The sequence below is a fragment of the Hippocampus zosterae genome, chromosome 16 (assembly GCF_025434085.1).
Source record: "Hippocampus zosterae strain Florida chromosome 16, ASM2543408v3, whole genome shotgun sequence".
In the NCBI taxonomy this organism is placed as follows: Eukaryota; Metazoa; Chordata; class Actinopteri; order Syngnathiformes; family Syngnathidae; genus Hippocampus; species Hippocampus zosterae.
Genome location: NC_067466.1, coordinates 15395878 through 15420738, shown reverse-complemented (window position 1 = coordinate 15420738; position 24861 = coordinate 15395878). Strand labels below are relative to the sequence as shown.

Genomic DNA, 24861 nt, shown 5'->3' with positions numbered 1-24861 from the left:
ATTCCTAGTCCATGACCGACGAAATAAAGGGAGACAGGTCATTTTTATTCCACTTAGCCGGCCTTTGTGAAATAAATTTTGCTTCTTAAAAAAAAAAAAAAAAAGAGACAATTACGCTAATTTACTTAACATGCCAAAATAGACATTGCAGTTAAAGCGTCATGCGTGAACAAAGATTTCGGCAAGTCAGGAGAACAATTTTTAGACGAATGAGACCTGATTGTTTTGTGGGCTGAATGTACAATCGCAACTTTTCCTTTGGTTAAAGAAAAAAAAAAAAAAAAAAGGTCCCCTTGATTCCTGTTGTATTGGAAGACTAAAATCCCCCCACTGCGCAGTTTAGCGTCCCGGTAGTATACATTGCGGGTAATTATGTTCGGCTCTTAAATTTGCATGAAATATTTCCACTCTGATTGATTGATGGAGGCTCGGGAACACTGTTGGGACCGAGCGTTGCGGCTTTCATCTCCGAGCCGAAAAAACTGCTCGTGGAATTAAGCCACAAGAGAAAAAAAACGGGCTCCAGTGTTGAGGGATGAAAACGACTGATCTTGGAATGCGAGCGGTGGCAAACGACTCTGATTTCTACCTTTTTTTCTTTTTTTTTAAATCGACAAAGTGAGGAAAAATTTTTTTTGCCTTCTTTTTGGACCCCCCCACACCCAAACCAATGTGATAACTGCTTTCGTCACCATGGCGATCAAGCGAGGAGCTCGGAATTGAATCGATGCTCGTGATTTCTATTGGCGAAAGATGAGCTCAGAGTGTGCGTGTGTGGGGGAGGTCTGCCTCCATTTTCACTCGTGGTGGCAGCACTTCATTTTGCAACCCATCCATTTTCCACCATTGAGTTCCTCACTGAGGTCTTGGGGAAGCTGGCGTTTTTTCCATCTGATTTACCCGATGCAAAGATCGACACACAAAATGGCAAGTGCGGTTTGGGGGATGAAGTGCTGCCTCCGCAAGTGAAAATGAAACCCATGCTTTTATTGTCACAATGGAGGCACAATCGCACTGCGCAGTTCTTTATTTGTTTTTTTTTGCCACCATCTCGCTGCAATCCTCATCACCATGGTCACGATAACCATTCTCACACGGGCGCCCCCCCGCAGTCGAGGACCCCCGAGGGTGTTTGCTGCAATAATCCTACTAGGCCTCTAAACACCCTGCCTTTTAAAAAAGCATAATGCTGTGTTCTACAAGATATCACCTCGAGTGTTTTCTTTCATTCCCCCCCCCCCCCATTCCTTTGTTTGTTTGTTTGTGCGAGATGTTGGTTATTGAATTTGGAGCAAAGCACAGAAGGAGCAGTATTGATAAAGCTGAGCAATTTGGTGCTGATCCCAATTAGGATTGCACGACCAGGGGCTGGAGGGGTTGGGTGGGGGGAGGTCTACGCTCTACTTATTTTTGCAAAGACAGAATTTTTGATAGGCTTCTCATTACCGTGTGCCCGGGTGAGGGTACAGAGATAATTGGCCGAGATACAAAATGGATGGATGAACACAGGAATCCACCAGGACACCTGCATGAAGCAGACCTTCAATGTGAAGTATTGAAGGTCTGCGGTGTTCCAGTCGGGGGTGGGCTAGGGGGAGCCTGCCATCCAAAAAAAAAAAAACACACAAAAAAAAAAAAAAAAAAAAAACCACAAAGCCAGCAGAGAACATGCCCTCGGCCCGAATGGCCGGCTGTGCTGACTGACAGCTTGAGGCGGCCGAGGAAAAGGTCAAGATCGTCGTCGAGGCCGAGCTCTTCAAAGGGCCTCTTGGTGAGAACCGGCGGAGGAGCCGCATCGGTTAATCTGTAAGTAACCTATGACAGTCGGCAGGCTCAAAGAGAAACACCAGTCGCCGGGGACTCTCTCAGCCCAGTTTTCGGTAGTTGTTCTGTTCGAATAGAAACGCGGCATTCGTGCTGCAAAGTGCAACGGTTGCTAGGCTACATCACCAATCAGAACATCCGGAGAAGCCCGTAGGCCACATCTAAGCATTTGTTCTATTTATTTTCCGCAGGAAAAGGAAAATCACAAATTAAAGTGATTGCTTATTTGGCTTTTTTTAAACATACGGTAAATATTTGAATTTTAGGCGAATCAAAAATAGAAAATGAGAACAGCGATTCTCAACCGGTGGTTTGGGAGAGAGGCTTACCAAGCAGCAGGAAACGTTACTTGTGCGCTAGTCACTAGCTTACGGTGAAAAAGAAAAATACACGGTATCACGAACTTTTGCTAGCGGGCGTTATCGCTAACCTAGCATGTACCAAGCAGCAGGAAACGTTACTTGTGCGCTAGTCACTAGCTTACGGTGAAAAAAGAAAAATACACGGTCTCACGAACTTTTGCTAGCCGGTGTTCACGCTAACCTAGCATGTACCAAGCAGCAGGAAACGTTACTTGTGCGCTAGTCACTAGCTTACGGTGAAAAAAGAAAAATACACGGTATCACGATCTTTTGCTAGCGTGCGCTATCGCTAACCTAGCATGTACCAAGCAGCAGTAAACGTTACTTGTGCGCTAGTCACTAGCTTACGGTGAAAAAAGAAAAATACACGGTATCACGAACTTTTGCTAGCGGGCGTTATCGCTAACCTCGCATGTACCAAGCAGCAGGAAATGTTACTTGTGCGCTAGTCACTAGCTTACGGTGAAAAAAGAAAAATACACGGTATCACGAACTTTTGCTAGCGGGTGTTCTCGCTAACCTAGCATGTACCAAGCAGCAGGAAACGTTACTTGTGCGCTAGTCACTAGCTTACGGTGAAAAAAGAAAAATACACGGTATCACGAACTTTTGCTAGCGGGCGTTATCGCTAACCTAGCATGTACCAAGAAGCAGGAAACGTTACTTGTGCGCTAGTCACTAGCTTACGGTGAAAAAAGAAAAATACACGGTATCACGAACTTTTGCTAGCGGGCGTGATCGCTAACCTAGCATGTACCAAGCAGCAGGAAACGTTACTTGTGCGCTAGTCACTAGCTTACGGTGAAAAAAGAAAAATACACGGTATCACGAACTTTTGCTAGCGGGCGTTATCGCTAACCTAGCATGTACCAAGCAGCAGGAAACGTTACTTGTGCGCTAGTCACTAGCTTACGGTGAAAAAAGAAAAATACACGGCATCACGAACTTTTGCTAGCGGGCGTTATCGCTAACCTAGCATGTACCAAGCAGCAGGAAACGTTACTTGTGCGCTAGTCACTAGCTTACGGTGAAAAAAGAAAAATACACGGTATCACGAACTTTTGCTAGCGGGCGTTATCGCTAACCTAGCATGTACCAAGCAGCAGGAAACGTTACTTGTGCGCTAGTCACTAGCTTACGGTGAAAAAAGAAAAATACACGGTATCACGAACTTTTGCTCGCGGGCGTTAGCGCTAACCTAGCATGATGCTTTTGGCGGTTTGAAAGGGCGTTTAAATATATAAGGTAGCGTACATGTATTTTCGAAAGCTATTGTTCAAAAACAAAATGCTTTATTTCATCGCAGAAAGCATTTTTGCTCAACTTTTCACCTTTAATCCAATCCAGCCGAGCGAGTGAGGCAGACGCGCTAACCGCTAGCCCGCTGCGCTGCCACGGCCCGAGTTCCAATTTTCCAAACTAATATTGCCAGGTGTGACATAACCTCCCCCAAGGTAAATTGCATCACTTTGTATCGCACAACAGGCCGTCATCACGCGACTGCACAATGCGGCCACGAGGCTCGACAGCGAGAGGCACAAGGGCGCAGATTGGTCACGGCGCTGGCAACGACACAAACAAATACCGGACTAGTTTTCCATGCGTTACCTTTAAACCGTCACGCAGGATTTAATAGCTTGTAAACACGCTTAACAATACGTCCAATTACAACGAAGCGTGAACGGATGCTTGATGACAGAATAAACAGAAATGTAAAGTGGAAATAAAAAGCAAAATGACAAACTGACAGGAGGATTAGCGCGTTTTTTTTTTTCCCCCTGCCCGCTATTTTCGGCAGCCCTTTTATGCTTCAATTCTTCACGCGCGCCATTAATGTCCAAAGCAAACGCGCTGCCCATCTCGTCAAAAAAAAAAACAAGGAGCCAAGATGTTGACGTGCCAAAAACAGTTTGAGGCCACTAATACAGTGGCGTTAATTTCCTAACGAGTACCTTCCTCGCTGTCATGGCGACCATCTGTGTAGCCTAATTGAATAAGCGGCGCGAGAGACACCGCGACGTACAGCTGTGATGGAACACGGCGTCGCAAAATCGTATTAAGTCGAAGCCACGGACGAGACTCCCCTCCGGCCGGCTTCGCTTGACAACTTTCATTTTGTTTGGCACACTGTGACTTTTTGACACGGGCGGCCAGAGCGGCAGACGTCTTTGACCCTTTTCAGCGCCACGGGTCAAATATATACTGGCCTTTTTTTTTGCGGGGGGTTGGGGGGGGGCACTTAAATGTCAGCGGAGAAGTAACACGGGATGAACCCTTAAAAGGTCACACGGTTTGAACTGCATCTTATTGTATAAGTCAGGGTAGGGCATGGTGGAAAAAGCCTCCGGGCGGCTCATGAGCTAGTTCCTGCAGAAGGCTGGTAAGGTGGGCCTTCGGCCCACAAAATTGTTGTTGCTTGGTTCAACTTTTTGCTCATCTTCATTGCTTATCGCGAAAATAGAGAGATGTTTAGCTCTACTAAATAACTAACAATTTCATTGCAATGCTTGTGGGTAGACAACATTTTTTCGCTAAGATGCCCGCGCGATCGTAGTGAGCCACTGCCTGAGCGGCGCAGTGGCGGCGCGAGGCGGCGCGGTGAAGTAGGTACGTTTTGAAAAGGGACAGACGGAAGGACAGACCGCGTGCGGGACGACGCGCAATATATATATAGAAGATGAATTCAGCAGAACAATCCAGCTCTTTTTAACCATTCCGTGGCGGCCATTTTGTCCCTTGTTGTCGCATGGAAATGACATCACGGTTGTGCGCTATTAAATATTCAGTCTGTGGTAATCGTATTTAGAAATATGCAATTCCTCAGCGGACGGCGATGTTCCGTCGTTATAATATTGTTTTAATTGAGTTAGCGGGAGATGATAAATGAAGACGGCCTTTCAAAATTAACAATATCGCGCGGCGGCGCTTTTCATTTAGCCCCGCTGTGTAAGCCTTACTTGCGATGCTGCCGGGCGAGCGCTTAAATAATCTCGTAATACCTACGGAGACGACAGAATCCACCTCAGTCTGATACTTTGTTAAAATACGAGAGGAAGTCGGACACGAATCAATAAAAGGATGATTTGCCGCGGCGCCGCCATTGTATGCTAGCATAATGTCGAGAGGGGGCTTTCCTGGCTATCGAATACTTTCCATTAAGTTATCGCTGGACTCGAAATAGCACAGCGCAGGGGCGCTGATTTGAGGAAATTCAGTGTCCAGCTGTCTTTTTCTGCATGGTTAAGGCCGCGTTGCCACTAATTAAAGCCAGCAAGTGACTTCAATCGGCTGCCGATGCGAGACCGCTTACATTCTCTTGACTTGACAAAGTCCATTCAGCATGCAGTTTTCCTTTCTGTTTAGCGTGTGTGTGTGTGTGTGTGTGTGCTTGTTTGTGTGTCTAACGGGCACCGTGCCGTGCAGAATAGCGCATGAACCCACACAACTCAAAAGTTTTATTCATGAAACTAAACACACAAAAAATATACTTTTTAGTGTCTGGATGTCTCCCCAAATAACATCTTTTTTCTTTTTTTTTTTTAATTTCCATCCATCACGAATCCACTTGCAATTATATTTACCGGCACATCTAAACTGATATGTCGGAAATGAAACGACGCTCTGCCAGAATATATTTACTCCCTCCTTAAAATAACCCGAACGACATCCGTTCATTTTTTTGAACGGCGCGCAACAAAAGTGAGTCGACCTCCCTCTACTTCCACGCACTTTTTTCCCCGCCGTCATTTTTTTTTTTTTTTGCCAGCAAGTTAATATATGCTAAGTACCGAGATTTGTAAACATCTACAATTTCCACAAAGGGAGGAATGAATTCCGAATAATCAATCGCGGCCCTGCATCACGTATCTAATCTCCTTCTACAAAAGTTTGAAAATGATCAGTCTCCGAGGTATTCCCGCAAGGTTTCCGTGCCTGACGGAAACGCCGCCCGACACCTGCAAACTCGTCACATTCATATTCCACTCAAACGCGTGTTGCTTTATTCATCAGGCCCGCGTGCCCCGCAATAGTGAAGACGCGCTTCAAGGAGAGACGCCCCGTGGCGCTCGGATATGATAAGAGGGGACGGGGCGAGATGCTGCAGTGTCCTCCAGCTGCCTGCCCCCCCCCCCCCCCCCCCACACTTGTTCTTCCGCCGCAGTCGACGCCGCCGTACTTTTGTTTATACAGGCCCCGCCCCCCCTCCCTCCGCCCATTTTCCTTCCGTGAACGTCGCCTTCCCTGACGCATTAAAACACTCAGGGTGGGCTTAGCTTGGATGCGTTCGCAGCTGACTCGGAGGAGCGCGGTATCAACACGTGTCAACACTTAACAGGACTCGAGCACGGCGACAGAAAATGAAAACACACACACACACACACGCACGCGCTCACACACACATCCGCCCACCACTCAGGCGATGTTGACTCTTCGTGCCGCTCCCGCTTGACCCTCCATTTTGTTCATCATTAGCAACACGCATTCAAGCATCCATCTTGCCTCTGTAAAATGCCCCCGGTTTGGAACGTACTTGGGATATGATCAAATTAAATTTTCTACGATGGCTCAGTCCTAACGTCCATGGAGTGAATGATTTTATTTATGTATTTATTTATTTATTTATTTAAATGATCAAGCGATAGCTTTTAGCTCATTAAAAGTAAGGCTAGCAAGATTAGCGGACGAGTTGTGATTATGTTGGAGATTAAAACGGTTTCAATAAATTGAACCAACCAAGAGTATTTTGAAGCTTCGTTTTGCTTCTCCAAATCGGGTCGATGTTGACCTTTCTCTACTTGACGCGGGGAAGCTATCGTGGCTAACTAGCATTTTTTAAATTGGAGTTCCTTTTGGTGTCTTTTAGTTATAATCAGCCATAAAAAAAATAAAAATTCTAAATATTACGATCATAAAATGTAATGAATATCTATATATTGCGCGTCGTCCCGCGCGCGGTCTGTCCCTTTTCAAAACGTACCTACTTCACCGCGCCGCTGCGCGCCGCCACTGCGCCGCTCAGGCAGTGGCTCACTACGATCGCGCGGGCATCTTAGCGAAAAAATGTTGTCTACCCACAAGCATTGCAATAAAATTGTTAGTTATTTAGTAGAGCTAAACATCTCTTTATTTTCGCGATAAGCAATGAAGATGAACAAAAAGTTGAACCAAGCAACAACACTTTTGTGGGCCGAAGGCCCACCTTACCAGCCTTCCGCAGGAACTAGCTGATGAGCCGCCCGGAGGGCGGCGCACCAGCTAGCATGTTATAATTTATAAATGATAAATTGTTCATTTGAGAGATTCAGTTTTACAATATGCTTCATTACACAAAAATGTAGCGTGGCTGGACTCATTTTTGCAACATTAAACGTGTCAGAAAAATTTTTTTTTTTGTGCGTCGACACAAACGGCCCGCGTCCGAGAGGCGAACCCAAAAACCGAAACGCTTGAAACGCCGATCGCTAATTTGCTCGCTCCTCGAAATGTCTCCTCTGTTTCCGAGACGGTGGAGGATGACGAATGAAGGGCTGAAATTGCATCCTGTGATGCTGACAGATCAGGATGGACAGCCTAACAAACGAGAATCAAATCAGCGTCCCCCAGTCGGCCCACTATATAACCCAGCCGGACCGTCTTTAATATTCTGAACTGGATGTCACTTTTCACGGTAGGTGGGCCGGCAGGAGGCGGGCATCCGGTTCTGATAAAACATTAATAAACTCGAAAAGACTTTTCAAGGCGTCCGATCGAAGGTTACAGGCGGAGGCGGGTTGCTGCGGGGGGCGTCGGGCTATTTTGTGTTTTGGAACACGTCGAGACGGTTGCGATGAGTCGAATAAACATCGGTGACAGGTCGGAGGTTGTATGTGAACAGCGGGGCCCTTGCCGCTAATTAACGGTCAACGGCAATGTGCCGCCGGACACCGTCAGCGCTCCTGCGGGAGATGACACCTGAGGAAAATGCAGCAAGTGTATTCTTGGCAAATTGGGAGGAGTTGAAGGCACCCGCTGGGGGAATAACAAACACACACACACCCACGCAAAAAAAAAAAAAAAGGTTTTGCTGTTCATGTAACTGTATTGGACAAGCTGTCAATGCGAGCTAAAGTGATTTAGCATAGTGGGAGCTTTTTTTTTTTTTTTGGGTTGTTGTTGTTTGCTCCAGTGGTGCTCCTCCCTCCACCCCTCCCTACTGGAGCTTTGGGAAGTCGCTTTAGTCATGGCGTGTTAGTGAAACTGCCATTTGACTTCCTCCCTTCACACCCCTCCATCGATTAGCACCGGGGGAATCCTTTGCCACACACACACCGAGTGGGGAAAATACAACACCGCAACAGCGCTTCGGTGTTTACTTCTTGTAATGCTTCGTAATCTGAAAAAAGGGGGGGGGGGGCACAAACATGTGGCATCAACCATTCGAAAAATCGGGAATTTGGGGATTTAACCAAAGTTGGAAAGACCTCTAAAGTGGAATACGTCAAATCAATCGGTAGTCCAGTGGTTAGCACGTCGGCTTCACAGTGCAGAGGTACCGGGTTCGATTCCAGCTCCGGCCTCCCTGTGTGGAGTTTGCATGTTCTCCCCGGGCCTGCGTGGGTTTTCTCCGGGTGCTCCGGTTTCCTCCCACATTCCAAAAAACATGCGTGGCAGGCTGATTGAACACTCTAAATTGTCCCTAGGTGTGAGTGTGAGTGCGAATGGTTGTTCGTTTCTGTGTGCCCTGCGATTGGCTGGCAACCGGTTCAGAGTGTTCCCCGCCTACTGCCCGAAGACGGGTGGGATGGGCTCCAGCACCCCCCGCGACCCTAGTGAGGATCAAGCGGTACGGAAGATGAGATGAGATGAGATCATTCTAAATACATTCGAGATGCTTTGAGCCTGCACTGGGGTGCTCGGATGTTTGCTTATTCATCCATACAACCGTGACACCGCGCCAGTCCTCCTCCATCCTTCCGGCATTCCGACTTCTATTGATCAGCACGCGTGGCAAACACGGCCGCACTTGTCGGGAGTGACAGGTAAACTCGGGGAGTGTCGAGTAAATGCCTTGCTGCCTTGTTTTTGCAAAATAAATAAACGAATAAATAAAATAGTGGTACCTAATCCATCTGAACGGCGACCGGCGCCTAGCGTGCTAGCCTCGCCGCGCTCGCTTTTCATTTGTATGCCACACGGCTGAATGAAGTTCATGAATATTCCTTTTTTTTCCCCCACCCACAGGTTTTTTTTTTTATTGTTGTTATTGTATTTCTCCAAAAGTGCCATTGAGAAGACCTTGAAAATATCTCAGTGAAAAAGACGACGGCCCTGAATGAAATACGTTTCATTTGAATGAGTTCGGACAATGAGCATTCAGTCGTTTGCAAGAAGTAGCCCGCGGGTCACGGTGATTTTCGAGGGGCCTTTGTCCGAGCCATTTGAAAATGTAAACTCTGCCTGAGATTTGTTGAAATAAAGCGATTGGTTTTCCTCGTTATTGTGTGAAATCCTCGACAAACACCATCCGTGATTGAAAATAACATGTAGGGCTGCAACTACCGATTATGTTAATAATCAATGAATGAATTCATTCAATGCCAAGGATGCTTGTTTACATTTTTTTTTAAGAATACAGTTTTCAATCCCAAGCACGCCTTTAAGTGTTTTTACATTTTTTTCCTCAGGTTAAAAAAAAAAAGGTCTGAAAATGGCTGCCATGGAATCAGTTAATCTGTCGCTTATATTGCTGATGATTCAATGATTGGATGACCCCCCCCAACCCCCATCTCCCCCTGCAGGTTTAAATTTCCATCCCTTTGTTCAAAAATGTATTTCAAAATGCAGAAAATATACAACAATCAATGATGAGTCAGTTACTGGGTTGGGCTGTAACGTGTAGATTGTGGCTTTTCAAAGTAAAAGTAGTTGTGTTGTTTTGATTCAACCCAAAGACAATTGACTAATATTGTGAGCATTTGAACAATAAAACAAATATAATATATAATAATATATATAAGTGACAGCCCATTAAGGTATCGAAACGATTAAAAAAAAGTCATTTGATAATCGATTAATTGTCGATTAATCATTCCACCTCTGATCATCTAAAAATAAGATTCTTAAGGTCATTTGGGCAAATTTCGAAAGCGCGTATCAAACGGGTATCCCTTTCGCATGAATCACGAACTAAAAAGTAGCTCTCAATTCCAAAAACTTTGGTGACACTTTGAGTTTCATTTGTTCTCAAACTTCAACTGTGTTTCCTGCCAATGTTGACGCGCACGTCGCCGTTTCAGCACTTCAGGAAACGTCAACACGTAGTGCTGGATCGGACTCGCTCGAAACTACACGTCGAGAGCATCGATATAAAGAGCGGAAGGAATCCAGCCTCAGCCGACGATTTAGTTGTCACAGCCGACCACCCACCCGGCATTTGGCTGACCGAGAGCGGGACCGCTCTCTTTCTAATCAACTCAAGGGGTTTTGGGGAGTGCGGTTGCGGGAGGGGTCACGTGGGAAATGGCTGGCTGTTCAAGTCTAATTCATGCACATATAAATAACTGTCACCGGCGCGGCTAATTAGATTAAAAAGCTCGGCGGAGAGGGGGGGGGGGCGAGCCGGAGAGGCTGTACGACTTGATTTGCTGCCTGAGGAAATACAGATTCCTATTTATTTTCATCAGTCATTGGCCGTACTGCAGGTGGAAAGCACGCGCCGAGTTTTCAAGTACCAGCAGGGGGTGAAGGCCGACATGCACGTTTCGGTACCTGTTAACGCCGAGAAACGCATTTTATGCCAAGCAAATATGGAGAGGCTAAAAATCGGGGGTGGCTGCATTAAAAAAAATAAAAATAAAAAATTCTATGAGAGGATGCAAGGAAAAGTAATGGACTGGACATACCTGGAATCTGTGCGGCTCCTGCAGTGGTGGGCAGGGAAGGGTTGAGGAAGAGGGGGGTTGTGGGGTGGGGGGGCAAAAACAGAAAGGGAACGTTAGCATTCAGAGATTTATGATCACTTGCACGGAGGCTCATGCTGCTCACATATAAATAAAAGCAAATGCAGGAGGGAGGGACCCGCTTTCATGCTGTTCCGCCACTGAAAACGCAAATGGTTCATCATTAAAAGCTTATTAGAGAGACTGGGCGGTCATTGACCTTTGAATGTAAGCGAAGTAAAAAAAAAAAAAGTGGATCAATCCAAAGCGTAAATTGAGATTACTGCGGCATTTCTGGCCTAACGGCATGAATCGAGGCAGACGAAATAAAAAAAAAAATGTCGTAACTCCCTGCAGCTCTTTGAATGTACATGAATATCTCATCTCCCTCCAACGCAGGTTCAATACTGCACAGGGAAGTCACCCGGGACAAGATTCCACACAGAGACCGTTTCATATGCTGCTGTTTTGGTTAGCAACAAAGCCCAAACAAGACCAAGATTTGACTTCTCAACTCCAGGAACATAACCCCGCCCCATCCAAAGTACCGATTCGTCTTACTGTTTATTGTGTATGTTAAATCGCTCCATGTACAGCACTTTGTATGCAGCGATGGCTGTTTGAAAGTGCTCTATAAATACTGTTGACTTGACTTGACACTGTAGATTGGCAGCATTGCATCACTTTGGATTTGAGAGAGTTAAGATCAGCACAGCTTTTAAGTAGAAGATCAGATAAGGGGCGAGGGGGGCGGAATCTTGACTTGTCACTTCCAATATGACCGAGAGAAAAGACCAACACATTGGAAGATTAGGCAGGGAGTGTGGACGTGTGGCATAAAAAGGCCACGTATCACCATAAGAAGAAGAAGAAATTTGATCAATTGTGAGGAAAAGATCGCCATGAGTTGAGAAAGTGTTCTCAGGTACGGATACCGCAAAACTAACTCGATAAAAAAAATAACTAAATAAAAAAAGTACCTCCTCTGACTTCAAAACTCACGAGTTTGGGTCGTCAGCCGTGGAGCAAAAACGACCGCAGCGGCCTGCGCGTTGCCAACCGGCATCGCGCCGCCAAGCGGGCATCGGGACTCCGACTAAGCAGTGGCTTTTGATTAGAGAACTCATTTCCTCTTCAACTTCAGTTCAATCACGGCGATATTGTAATTAGCGCAGCGAGTGAGACTGAGAGGCGAGACTTGAGTGAAGGTATTCGAAAATGAGAGGCGGCGTAGGGGGGGGACACTCGTTAGGATGCTCTATATAAGAGGTGAAAATGAAATGGGTGGGAACGTCACTATTTGATCCTTCCACCTCCCGTAGAGCAGCGTTATGGCACATCTGTAGCGAGGCGAGGGAGTGAGCGCTCTCAAACTCATTCATTCATTCATCTTCCGAGCCGCTTGATCCTCACTAGGGTCGCGGGGGTTGCTGGAGCCTATCCCAGCTGTCTTGGGGCAGTAGGCGGGGGACACCCTGAATCGGTTGCCAGCCAATCGCAGGGCACACATAGACGAACAACCATCCACGCTCACACTCACACCTAGGGACAATTTAGAGTGTTCAATCAGCCTGCCAGGCATGTTTTTGGAATGTGGGAGGAAACCGGAGCACCCGGAGAAAACCCACGCAGGCCCGTGGAGAACATGCAAACTCCACACAGGGAGGCCGGAGCTGGAATCGAACCCGGTACCTCTGCACTGTGAAGCCGACGTGCTAACCACTGGAAAACCGGGCCGGTGCTCTCAAACTCTCCTGGCAGAAAGAATCTGACAGAGTGTCCGAATTGTTGCCATTCAATCCTCAAAGCCCCGCCCCTTGACCCCCAACCACCCTTCCCTAAGTTTAAGCACAGCAAGCAATAACGTGTTGATTAAATCCGCGATCAGCTGCCTAAGGGGCATGAAATTGGACATGATGAGTGTGGCGCATTAAAAACTAATTATCAATAGCGCCCGATCCAATTGTCTTTCCCTTAAAGCGTCCGCGGCGGTAAATCAAGTGTGGCGAATGGAACACGGCGTATCACAATGAGCGACGGGGTTAACAAGCTCACCTGTATTCCGCCGCCTCCGACGCATTATCATAATGTCGTTTCATTACCCGACGGCGGGGTCACACTTCCTGCTCGGAACAAAACAAGCGACGGCTACGTTCTTTGGGCTGAGCAAACAGAACTGTGGAGGTGGGGGTGGGGGTGTCTGGCGGCCAACAATCGCGCCAGACAGCCCGAAGATCGATATCGTCCACATGGCCGTGACCAAAACTGGCATGAGACTCGACTTTGGAATGTGTTCAATTAGCAGCCAGTTTCCATCAGGTGCTACCACAGCTGCAAATCGCATGTTGATGATGTTCTATTCAGGCCGGGCTGCTTTAAGATAAGATAAGATAAGATATCCTTTTTTCGTCCCACACTGGGGAAATTTACAGCCTCCAGCAGCAAGAATGTATGTAGAAAGAAGAAAGAAGAGAAAAAAAACAACAAACATCTTTCAATTAAATGCAATAGGAACACAAAATGGATAAATCGTAGTCCTATTGACAATTTTCCTTCAGTCATTCATTCATTCATCTTCCGAAACCGCTTGATCCCCACTAGGGTCGAGGGGGGTGCTGGAGCCCATCCCAGCTGTCTCCGGGCAGTAGGCGGGTGACACCCTGAATCAGTTGCCAACCAATCGCAGGGCACACGGAAAGGAACAACCATTCGCACTCACACTCACACCTAGGGACAATTTAGAGTGTTCAATCAGCCTGCCATGCATGTTTTTTGGAATGTGGGAGGAAACCGGAGCACCCGGAGAAAACCCACGCAGGCCCGGGGAGAACATGCAAACTCCACACAGGGCGGCCAGAGCTGGAATCGAACCCGGGACCTCTGCCCTGTGAAGCCCACGTGCTAATCACTGGACTACCGGGCCGCCCAATTTTCCTTCACATCATTTAATTACTATTATTATTATGATTGTTATTTTTTATTCATCGGCCTGACAGCAGTCGGTAGGAACGAGCGTCGGTATCTCTCCTTCTCGCAGCGCGGGTGTAACAGTCTCTGGCTGAAGGAGCTACCAAGTGCTGGAGGGGGTGGGAGGGACTGGCCATCATAGCTTTTAGCTTAGTTGGCATCCTTCTGTTGCCCACCTCCTCCAGAGTGTCAAGGGAGCAACCCAGGACAGAACTGGCCTTCCTGACCAGTCGCTCCAGTCTCCTTCTGTCCCGGGCTGAGATGCTGCCTGACCAGCAGACAATGCCATAATAGATGGCCGAGGCCACCACCGAGTTATAGAACGTCTTAAGGAGTGACCCCTGAACCCCAAAAGACCTCAGTTTCCTGAGTAGGAAGAGTCGGCTCTGTCCTTTCCTAATCAGGGTGTCCGTGTTTGTAGACCAGTCCAGTTTGTCGTTCAGAAGAACACCAAGGTACTTGTAGGAGGTCACCCTCTCTATGTCCATACCCTAGATGTTCATCGGTGCTGGTAAGTTTTGCACTTAAAAACTCTCACAAAGCGTACAGACGCGTATTTTCATTTGCTTTCAATTGGCCTCTTAAGAGTCCCCGAACTTCTGCAAACGACGACTATTTGGCCTTGGCGAACAGAGAAACCGGAATCGATTCAGTTCTCAACTCGTTCATCAAGTGTCTTCTCGTGAAGAATAACTTTCCGCGACGATGGAGGCAAAAGGTCATCGACGGTGTGATTCCTTTACGCATTCATTCGGTGCCCTAAAAATGAGACAGAGGCTCCATTTTCCCCCCATTTCCTGTTCCAGCCACTTCGGAAGGACGCTTCCAACCGCGTGGTTGCTAAGAGACTTCGCCGGCAGGACTGTTTAGGAACTCACGTCTTTCTCTTTCGACCAAACGATTTTTGCTCTGCTATGCACCGACATGTCATGCGGCCGTCACTTGATGTAACGCAAGACAGATATAAACATATCCTCACCCCCCCTCACCCCTACCTCCACTCTCGCCTCCCTTCCTATTGCAGCCCCAACCTCCTTTCCAATGTGCCTCTCGTTTATTTCCCCTCCTCTTTCTGGATGCCACGCTTGGTTTTACCTGCGGCTGTCTCTGGAGCAGGGCGATTAGCGCGATGGGGTCTGTCCTGCCGATAACGCAGAGAAAGGCGCTTTGTAGCCTCCCTCGACCGACAGCCGCTTCAAACAACCGCGCCTGCCTTGACCGCGACGGGAGAGAACCGGCCGGAGAAACGAGGCGACGCAACAAAGCGCCTCTCCTGACAGTTACACTTAACGCGTCAAGCTGCTTCGGACCGCTAACGTTTTATTTACTTCTTTTGGCGTGCCGGAGCCCGTTTACAGTCCCATCTGGCGGATCGTGTACACTCAAAGTGCTCCGCAAGCGCTTGCGCTCATAAGATGCGGTTCGTTAAAAAACCATCGGTCCGAATGTCCCGAAACATCCTTCACGGAGAGATTTGAACCAAAGCGGCAGAACGACAGCTCCTCATCGTGTGTTTCAGTCGTGGTGACGCTTGAGTCGCAATGCTAGTGGTAGCTCTAGTTAGGAACGCCTCTTTCATACAAAAATGTTCAAGTTACGAAACGTCTCAACAGGAAAATATTGCCTACTGTTACAAAAGAAATGTCAACATACGAAAGGTAAAAATACAGTTTGGGCCGCTAGTCGCAGCTCCGAGCTAGTCGAGCGTGCGAAAAACTAGCATACACGTCGACGTTAGCATATGTCGCCACGCAATACAAGACGGTGCGATCAGCTACCGCAGTGCTCGTTTCGCATCGTTTGTTTTATTTATATCCGTATCCTGAAAGTGGTTTTCATACGGACGTGTTGTAGGTAGGACGACTGCGCTAGCATAGGTTAGCATCACTTATACATGACCACGCTACTTATAATTTTGCGTTGGGATTATTTATATTCGTGGGCCGAAAGGTGTCATTTCAGACAAACGTTTTATGTGGTTTACAACTGCGCTAGCTTAGGTCAGTGAAGGACCATGACGCGGTTAACGAATAAGTGGTCTCGTTTCCCAGTTTTCCCCATCGGATTGTTTTATATTTTGTATTTTTCAGACAAATATTGACTGAAAATGAACTACCTCGTAACTGTGAACCTACGGAAGGTTCCCGACTTCAATTTCAGCTTGTTGCCATCGCCTTCAACTAATGAACCTCCATCAAATAAAAGCGGCACGTCGCCGTCCAACCGATAAAAGCGACTCATCCTCTCACCAGAAAAATCATCAATCAAGAGTAAGATACTTCTCAAATATTGCCGCGCAAAGCGGCGTGGGCGGGCGGGGCGGCTCTGCGTCTAATCCTTGAGGTGTTTTAAAAGGGAAAGGACTTGGGGCGCCCTTATCTCGGGAGGTCAAGCGAAGGTCCACAACCATCAATTTTAAATGAGCGGAATGGATTTGCGGGTAATGGAAACCCAATGGCTCCAGAGCGCGTTGGGACCTGGCGGTGCGAAGAGACGCCAAAGAGGCGGCGCGATAGGCGGCCCACTCGACTGTGCCGGAGTGGAGAGGAAGTGGAGAAACTGATTTGGGGCTCACCCTATGAAAGTCCGGAATGCCTGAGAAATCTAGCGAAGGGGAGGGAGGGGTGGTGGTGGGGGGGCATTCAAGTGAAGCGGTCTCTCTTTCGGCTTCGAATACCTTGAATTGCCTCCAATTTAACAAACGACACGAGTGCCGCGCCGCCGCCGCCGCCGCGCCTGTAGAGCGAGTGACCTTGGAGCTTGGGGAAGAGATGCTTCAGTTGGGAAGGTCGTAGGGGGGGGGGGGGGAGAACATAAACACGTCAGATTGTCCCGTGGAGGTGGCGGAAACCTATTTGAGGTGTTAAAGCGCAACCAAACATAGATCGGCTCGAAATACGACCGCCGCTTTCTCTTACGCTGCCGCTGGTTCACACTTTGCAAACTGTCAGCGCTGAAAATAAAAAAAATCCACAAGCTTAAAGCGTTTCCAAAAGGTTTGCTATTATTACCGTAGCTAAGGCAGTTACATTAACGCGCCGGGACTGAGTCACTACGAGCAAAAGTGAAACAAAAACCCAATAAGCGGAGTTCGTTTTCAGCAACGCGGTAAAGCGCCTGTCCAAAGCGTTTGATGTTGTCCTAAAGCCGTTTCTGACTTTACAGCAGCTCCTATATTTTGCTCTTCTACTTCTTCCTTTCATAACTTTCCCGCTCTGAATTGGGAATTTCTCCATTGTGACACTAATAAAGGTTTCATCTTATCTTATCTTGGGGCGGCCCGGTAGTCCAGTGGTTAGCACGTCGGCTTCACAGTGCAGAGGTACCGGGTTCGATTCCAGCTCCGGCCTCCCTGTGTGGAGTTTGCATGTTCTCCCCGGGCCTGTGTGGGTTTTCTCCGGGTACTCCGGTTTCCTCCCACATTCCAAAAACATGCATGGCAGGCTGATTGAACACTCTAAATTGTCCCTAGGTGTGAGTGTGAGCGTGGATGGTTGTTCGTCTCTGTGTGCCCTGTGATTGGCTGGCAACCAATTCGGGGTGTCCCCCGCCTGGTGCCCGAAGACGGCTGGGATAGGCTCCAGCACCCCCCGCGACCCTAGTGAGGATCAAGCGGCTCGGAAGATGAATGAATTTATCTTATCTTATCTTAGTTTGCGGATGGGGAAAATCATTCCGAGCTGATCCCAGAGGGGGGCGCCAGAGAGTCACCGAACCTAACTAAGCGCTGTCCGTCTCAACCGCGTTTTAACAAATATCCGCCCGAAGTTTATTCAGCCTCGGTCGATCCCGTAAGAGGCTGGCGCTAACGAGAGTATAAACGTGTGCGCGTGTTTTTCTTTGTCTGCCTTTTACCGATACAAACGCTTGAGGCTATTACGCAATGTACTCATTCCCTTCCAGCCTTGCTCTTTACTTAATTGAATCAGCCGGTGCCCGCATCAGATGTTCCTGAACAGAACTCCTGAAACCGATCCGCCCATTTTTCCTAATACCATTAGCGGGGGGAGAAGCGGGGCGAGCAAGACGGATGCTTTAATCCCGTCGCACAAAAAAAAAAAAAAAGGAGAGCGTGCCCTCCAGTCGAGACATAAGACGCAGCGTCCGCAATATTCCTCGCTCGGAGCGGTCGTCTTGACCTATCACCGCTTGATCAAGAGCTACAATAACAAGAGGCCATTTTCGCTGCACGCGCCCGCTCCCGAGTAACAGGCTCGATATAAGCAGGAGGAAATAAACGACGGCGACACGTTACAGTCGACGGCACTTCATTTTCCACGCTATCGCCCCCGCCATCCCCCCCCCCCCTCCCCACCCACTCTTGCTCGTGCATTCCCGAGGTCCGCACGGGTGCGGCGTGAACTGTCGCGGATACGCCGTACTTGCGCGTCCAATTTGACACAATGGCGGCGGCGCGGGCGAATGAGGTTACGTTCTGAATCCGCGGCCCATTTTCTGCCACGTCAAGCCGCAGCCCCCCCCCCCCCCCCGCCCCTTCGCCGGCTACGGCGGAGGAAGGTACGAAGCTAATCTTCTTATTTGGGAGGCGAGACCAATCAGAGGAGAGGGGACGAGGGGGCAGCATAATACAGCCGTAGTAATATTAGTTGCTCTTCGCAGAGGATAAAGAATACATGCACGTGAGTATTACGATGTCTTTCTATGTGCACAATCCGTTACTTCAAACAACACGATAGCAATGCTATTTGCTAGCTCTTCGAGGGCGTTTTGCAATTTTTTGTAAGCCTGAAGCCAAACAGACTCGCTGCACGTTTGTTTTGAATCCACAATTGTGTATGATTTGATCGTAAACGTCAACTTTGAGTGACAGTAGAAAGCTTGAAGTCGTTTTTTTGTCGAGTTTGTCACCGTCTGCCAATTTGCACTTAGTTAAAAGCCCCCCCGCCCCCGAAAAATGAAGATTTGCATCTGAAACAGAAGTTTCACGACATTTAAATTAAAGCAGCTAAGGTGGCTCCAACAAAAAGACAAAAATGGCCATTAAAGAGCCCAGACATTTAAAGTACACACTCCAGTGGTCTTATTTCCCCTCCCCATCCATAAATATGACTCAAGAGACTGCTCTTATTCCCCTCTTGAATGCCCCCCCCCCCACCACCACCCCGCCTTTTAGTTAGCCGTCTACCTTTTCATTCTTCTTCCATTCTCCCACACATAGAGAGACCCCAGTTTCCCACCCTCGTTTTTTTTTTTTTTTTTTTTTCATGCCTGTCCAGAGTGGCGTGTAATTGAATCGGCGGAGAAATGCATGAGCGGCAACAATTAGCTCCGTCGCTCACAATGTGGACTGAGAGCCGTGCGCTAGGATAAGCACAGCGCGCGAGAGATAAAGCCCGAACGGGCGGAGAACCGGAACGGCAAGAACAACATTGAGCGCGTGTTATTCTGTTCCCACAATAACGTTGACAATGGCGTTTGTGTTACGAATGCACTGACCGGATTAGGATTTTTGATTGATTGATTGAGGATTTTGGAATTCACTGTGGAATGTTGGAGATAAAGGCGGCCCGGTAGTCCAGTGGTTAGCACGTCGGCTTCACAGTGCAGAGGTACCGGGTTCGATTCCAGCTCCGGCCTCCCTGTGTGGAGTTTGCATGTTCTCCCCGGGCCTGCGTGGGTTTTCTCCGGGTGCTCCGGTTTCCTCCCACATTCCAAAAACATGCATGGCAGGCTGATTGAACACTCTAAAAATTGTCCCTAGGTGTGAGTGTGAGTGAGGTGTGAGTGAGATTCATCATCCGTACCGCTTGATCCTCACTAGGGTCGCGGGGGGTGCTGGAGCCTATCCCAGCTGTCTTCGGGCAGTAGGCGGGGGACACCCTGAATCGGTTGCCAGCCAATCGCAGGGCACACAGAGACGAACAACCATCCACGCTCACACTCACACCTAGGGACAATTTAGAGTGTTCAATCAGCCTGCCACGCATATTTTTGGAATGTGCGAGGAAACCGGAGCACCCGGAGAAAACCCACGCAGGCCCGGGGAGAACATGCAAACTCCACACAGGGAGGCCGGAGCTGGAATCGAACCCGGTACCTCTGCACTGTGAAGCCAACGTACTAACCACTGGACTACCGGGCCGCCCCTTTATTTTAGTAATTTTTTTTTTTTTTTTAGTGAAAATGAGACTAATAAGATGATTAGTGTGCAGTGTATATTAACACAAAAAATATATTAGTAATATGTACAAAGACACACAAATGGTTGTTTGGTTTTTTTTCTTCTCGACACTCCTCGGATCTACTTGGGACCTGTCTTAGATCTACCGGTAGATCAGGATCTACCTAATGGGCACCCCTGGTTTAGAACCTCGGTAGGGTTTTTCCTTCATCTGCAAAACCTCCGACATCATTCCAACCGAACTGACGTGAGCAGTACTTAGCAAAGTTGATGAGTCACCAAGGACGCGAAAACCAACAGGAGGCCTCGAAAGGACTGTCGGTATTTCCTTCATCTGAAAAGTAAGGACTTTGATATCTGCGAGCGGTGTTGCGATTTTGAGTCTCTTGAGAACCCCCCCCCCCAAAAAAAAACAATCTTCCTAGAGCTCGAAGAACGCAAACGCAACCGATGCCAAAGCGCCTTGTTCAAGTAATCAATAAATAGCATCCAATTTACTTTTATTGACCAGATGCTTTCGCCGCATTCTACCATTTCTCAATTAGCGACGGCGGCGTCAGCATCGCTTCAATTTATATCAAAGACGTCAGGGGCACTGACGCCAGTCGCTGAAACTGCACAATAATAAAAGACCCCCCCCCTACCCCCCCACAAAAAAAAAATGCCCTGTTTATGCTGTAATTTAAGTGCACCGAAGCAGGACATTGGAATTCATGAATATCTCAACCCGACACAACAAGAGATACACTTTGCGCATGCAAAAGGGATTTTCTTTTTTTCTTCTTCGTCTTCTATCCGGCACATACATTCGGCAGCGCAGAGCTGACACCGGCAGATGATGGACCATAAATACTTCATAAATAGCAATTACCTCAAAAAAGCAGGCAGGAAGAAAAGAGCAGCCATTTCAGTCAATTACTGGATGAGGCTTCGCTCTCAAAGGGGGGGGGGGGGGGAAGATGACTCTTGCCTTTCAAGCGGAGAGAGAGATGGCGGGGTGGAGGAGGGTGGGGGGACCTCTATCATGTTGTGGAGCCTCAATAATGTTTCCCGCCACCTTCATGTCAAGGATGAAAGACCCCAAATGTCCTTTGAGCGGAACCCCCCCCCCCCCCCCCCCACCCCCTCCCCCGAGGACTTGACGCGCATCGATAAGACTTCCATTCCTGAAGCTGTTTGAGGGCTAACGACGCATCGTCTTTTCCGACTCGCTCAGGCTCATTTAAAACTCGCGCTTGATGGTTCTTCGGAGGAGAAGATGGAAAACAAAGATATAATGAAGGTTAGGAAAGCGGTGCTGGCTATAAAGGAAGGAAACGACACCTCGGGTGAATTGGCCAGATTGGACTGAGCAGTCCATTTAAAAAGAAAAACAATTTTAAATACGATTTGGAACAAGAATGCCCCTTCAAGTCGTGTGATTGAAACATTTTCTGAGAAAAAAAAAAAAACACCTCCGATCAGAAATATGAATAACGCGATCACTTGGACAGGAATGAGGATGCAACGATGACGTGACTAACTCCAATCAATCAATTACAAAAACAATAATTGAAATTGAAAATGAAAAATCCGCAAAGTCTTGTTTTTTTCCCAAAAGAGAAGCCTAAAGTATGCAAATGTGAACACGGGGACACCAAGTGGACAAAATAAGTAACTGCACCTAACAGGGATGGTCGAATAGTCAATTCTAAAAATAGCCCCAATTCCAAAGAGAAAAAGTTCGATTTTGTTTTACGAGAAAAGCAGTCAAAGTTGTGTTCAGAAAATTGTCAGGTGGTATCTGATAGACATTGGGGCTAAAAATTTGGGATTTCACAAAAATATATTATTTATATCGGATTTTTGGCAAGGCAAAATGCAACCGGTTGCCATGTCGTCGAATCACAAGTAAACGGCGGTTCCGTTCTTCAAAAACGACATCAAATTGGGGATTTTTTTTTCTTTAATTCCAAAAGATCATTGAGCCGATTGCTTGTAGAATAAAACAAATGCTGCAAAAACCCGTGGATGAGTTTTGAGTTGTCCCTGTAAAAAAAAAAAAAGAGCAACGGTAGGCACAAAACCAGCACCCACTTAGAAGAAAAGCTGTGGGCTGTCCCCCCACCCCCTCCACACCCCCTCCACTCTTCAGCTTCAATAAATAATGAGGCAATTTGAGCATATTTTGGGATCTGCCTCTCGTCTGTTTTTTTTTTTTTTTTTTAAACGCCACCCATGCAGCAAAGTCACAACCCAGGGGTCTAAGTGGGCCTATGCTTGAGGGGCGGGATGTCTTCCTTGTCAATCACCACGAGGATTGTTCAAACCTAGTGTGCGCCAACACTAAAAAAGAAAAAAAAGAAATTAATAAAAATAAAAAAGAAGAGGCGTCCATGACTGAAGAATCGGTGACAGGTGTTGCTGGGTGGGCCGCGCAGCGCATCAGCCCTTCAATCGAGTAATGATTAAATGACACCAGTCTGCATCAAGTTCACCCAATGAATCATCCATTATTCATCCGAAGTTGTGTGTGTGTGTGTGTAGGGGGGCGGGGGGGGGGGGTATATCTGACATCTGCTATGCTGAGACGAGGCGGTCGGAGGCTCCCCAGGTCGAATCTTTACCTGTTCATTTGCTACCAAGCCAGTGGTGGGCAACGTGTGGGCCTGGGGCCACCTGGGGCTCGCCGTTAGACTGCCAAAGCTGGGGGGGGGGGGGGACACACGGCCAGATTTTTTTTTTTGCCGGAAGGGGGGGCGTGGGGGGGGGGGGTCTGAGTCGATCGCACTTGGACATTTGGCGCACCAGCAGTTGGCACCCACGACTCAAACCGGCAAGTGTACGGCCCAAGCGAACCTCACCGGAACACCCGAATATTTCAATCAGGTCGAACCCAAGGTCAACGAGTCACCCGATTCCTTTCCAACAAACTAGCCAACCGACGAACCAACTAATTGGCCGAAAAGACTGATCAATCGACCGACAGATCAGCCTCAGTGACCAACTGAATAAGCGATGAAGCAACGAACGAAAGCAACTAACGCGCCTGACCAACCTACAGACGAAACCAACGACAAACTGACACCAACCGACTTTTCCACTCGCACGCTGAACCGTAACTACCACATGAAGAAACATTTTTAGTATTGTTATTTTTTCAGATTTGACGATCAAACGGCTAAAAACAAAAAAACAAAAACAAAAAAAAAAACAAAAAAGAGCCCGGCTAACAAAGGGGAACGTCAACCGAGTATCCGAATAACGCATCCTTGATCTTCCGAACCTTTGGAAGACCAGATTGCGAGGCAAATTACTGTCAAGAAGACTCCGCTGCCAGATGTGGCTCTCACGCTGCATCACAGAAAAAAAGGGGGAAAAAAAGAATTAGAAAAAAAAAAAGAATTTCGAAAAAAAAGAAAAAAAATCAAGCATATGCTCTGCGCCAAGGATAAACACTACACGCTTCTGGTAAGCGGATTGAGAGAATTCCCCAGACGTCTCGAGCCCGACTTGGCGCAATATGGCCGAGGAGTTGCTCGGACGGCGGCGAAGAATTAGCCCCGGCGCGGTATCGTGCAAAAAAAAAAAAAAAAAAAAAAGAAAAAAAAAAGAAAAAAAATTGGCAGATTTTAGGAGTACACGCGCTCAGTTCTGCTTAATAGGATATGCTTCATCCTTCCGCATGCTTCTCAAGATGTGCCATTTGTCTCGGGTGGTCTAAAGTGATGATGTTTTAAAAAGAAGAAGAAAAAAAAAAAAAACAACTGCTTGGTTGCAACAATGCTCGTTTAGCTTTTTTTTATTTTTATTTTTTGGCCTGTTTTCTAAAGTGCTGAGAGAGCACACGTCGTTCTGTCACGTGTTCAGAGGTAAGTCCAGGCTTTTATCCAATAACCTAAAAAGGCTCATCATGATACCTCGCAAAAAAAATAAAATAAATAAAAATACGCCGTATTTCTTTTTCATGGTCCTTACATTGTCTTCAGCCATTTTCCCTGCTGAGCATTTATCTGTCTTTCCTTCACAAAGACTCTTACGCATTGTTTCTCACTTTCTTTAGTCATTCAAGAGATCATAGCAAATGTGCAAATGGCCTCAAACCAAATATACTGTATGTTAAAAAAAAAAAAAAAAAAAAGGTATGTCGTAATATCTTTATTTTTCCCACCTAATTTTGTGTTTGACAAACTCCTGCAAGGGGATTCGGCCAAACGGAAAAAGTCAACTCGACAGATGGCTGAGCTGTGAATCTTTTTACGGCGATGCCATCTAAACGTCGTCAAAAAGTTAATCTTTTCGAGGAATTCACCATAGGAGGGTAACGATTCGTTCGTAGCCGGCTGCGGCTTTGATTGCGCTCGCTCCGGCTTGCGCGAGCGTGCGGCCAACAGTGCTGACAGCGCGGCGCCCGCTTGATCCGATCGTTCCTTCGTTTCCCCGTCACGAGCTGCAATTCCCCGGCGAGCCCCGAGCGAGATGCGTCCGTCAGAGAACGCAGCCCGTCAAGTCGACGGAGAGCGCTGCTGTACACCTGCCGCACTCAGCATCCCGCACTAATTCAATTTGTCACTCAAAATCCCCCCCCCCCCCCTCCCCCACCCCCGCAAATCCTAAACCGCTACGCATCTGCGCAGAGAATGTACATTTATTATTGGCAGATAATCAA

At 47.5% G+C, this 24861-nt stretch overlaps 1 protein-coding gene across 4 annotated transcripts in view; it reads right to left on the bottom strand.

Annotated features, from left to right (window-relative positions):
* cadm1a (cell adhesion molecule 1a) overlaps window positions 1-24861 on the bottom strand; it is a 218813-nt gene that overhangs the window by 44726 nt on the left and 149226 nt on the right. For all 4 annotated transcript variants that reach the window (XM_052047281.1, XM_052047282.1, XM_052047283.1 and 1 more), the window contains exon 2: window positions 11069-11086. In XM_052047281.1, the coding sequence (XP_051903241.1) occupies window positions 11069-11086 (18 nt within the window). The remainder of the gene's footprint in view (window positions 1-11068; window positions 11087-24861) is intronic.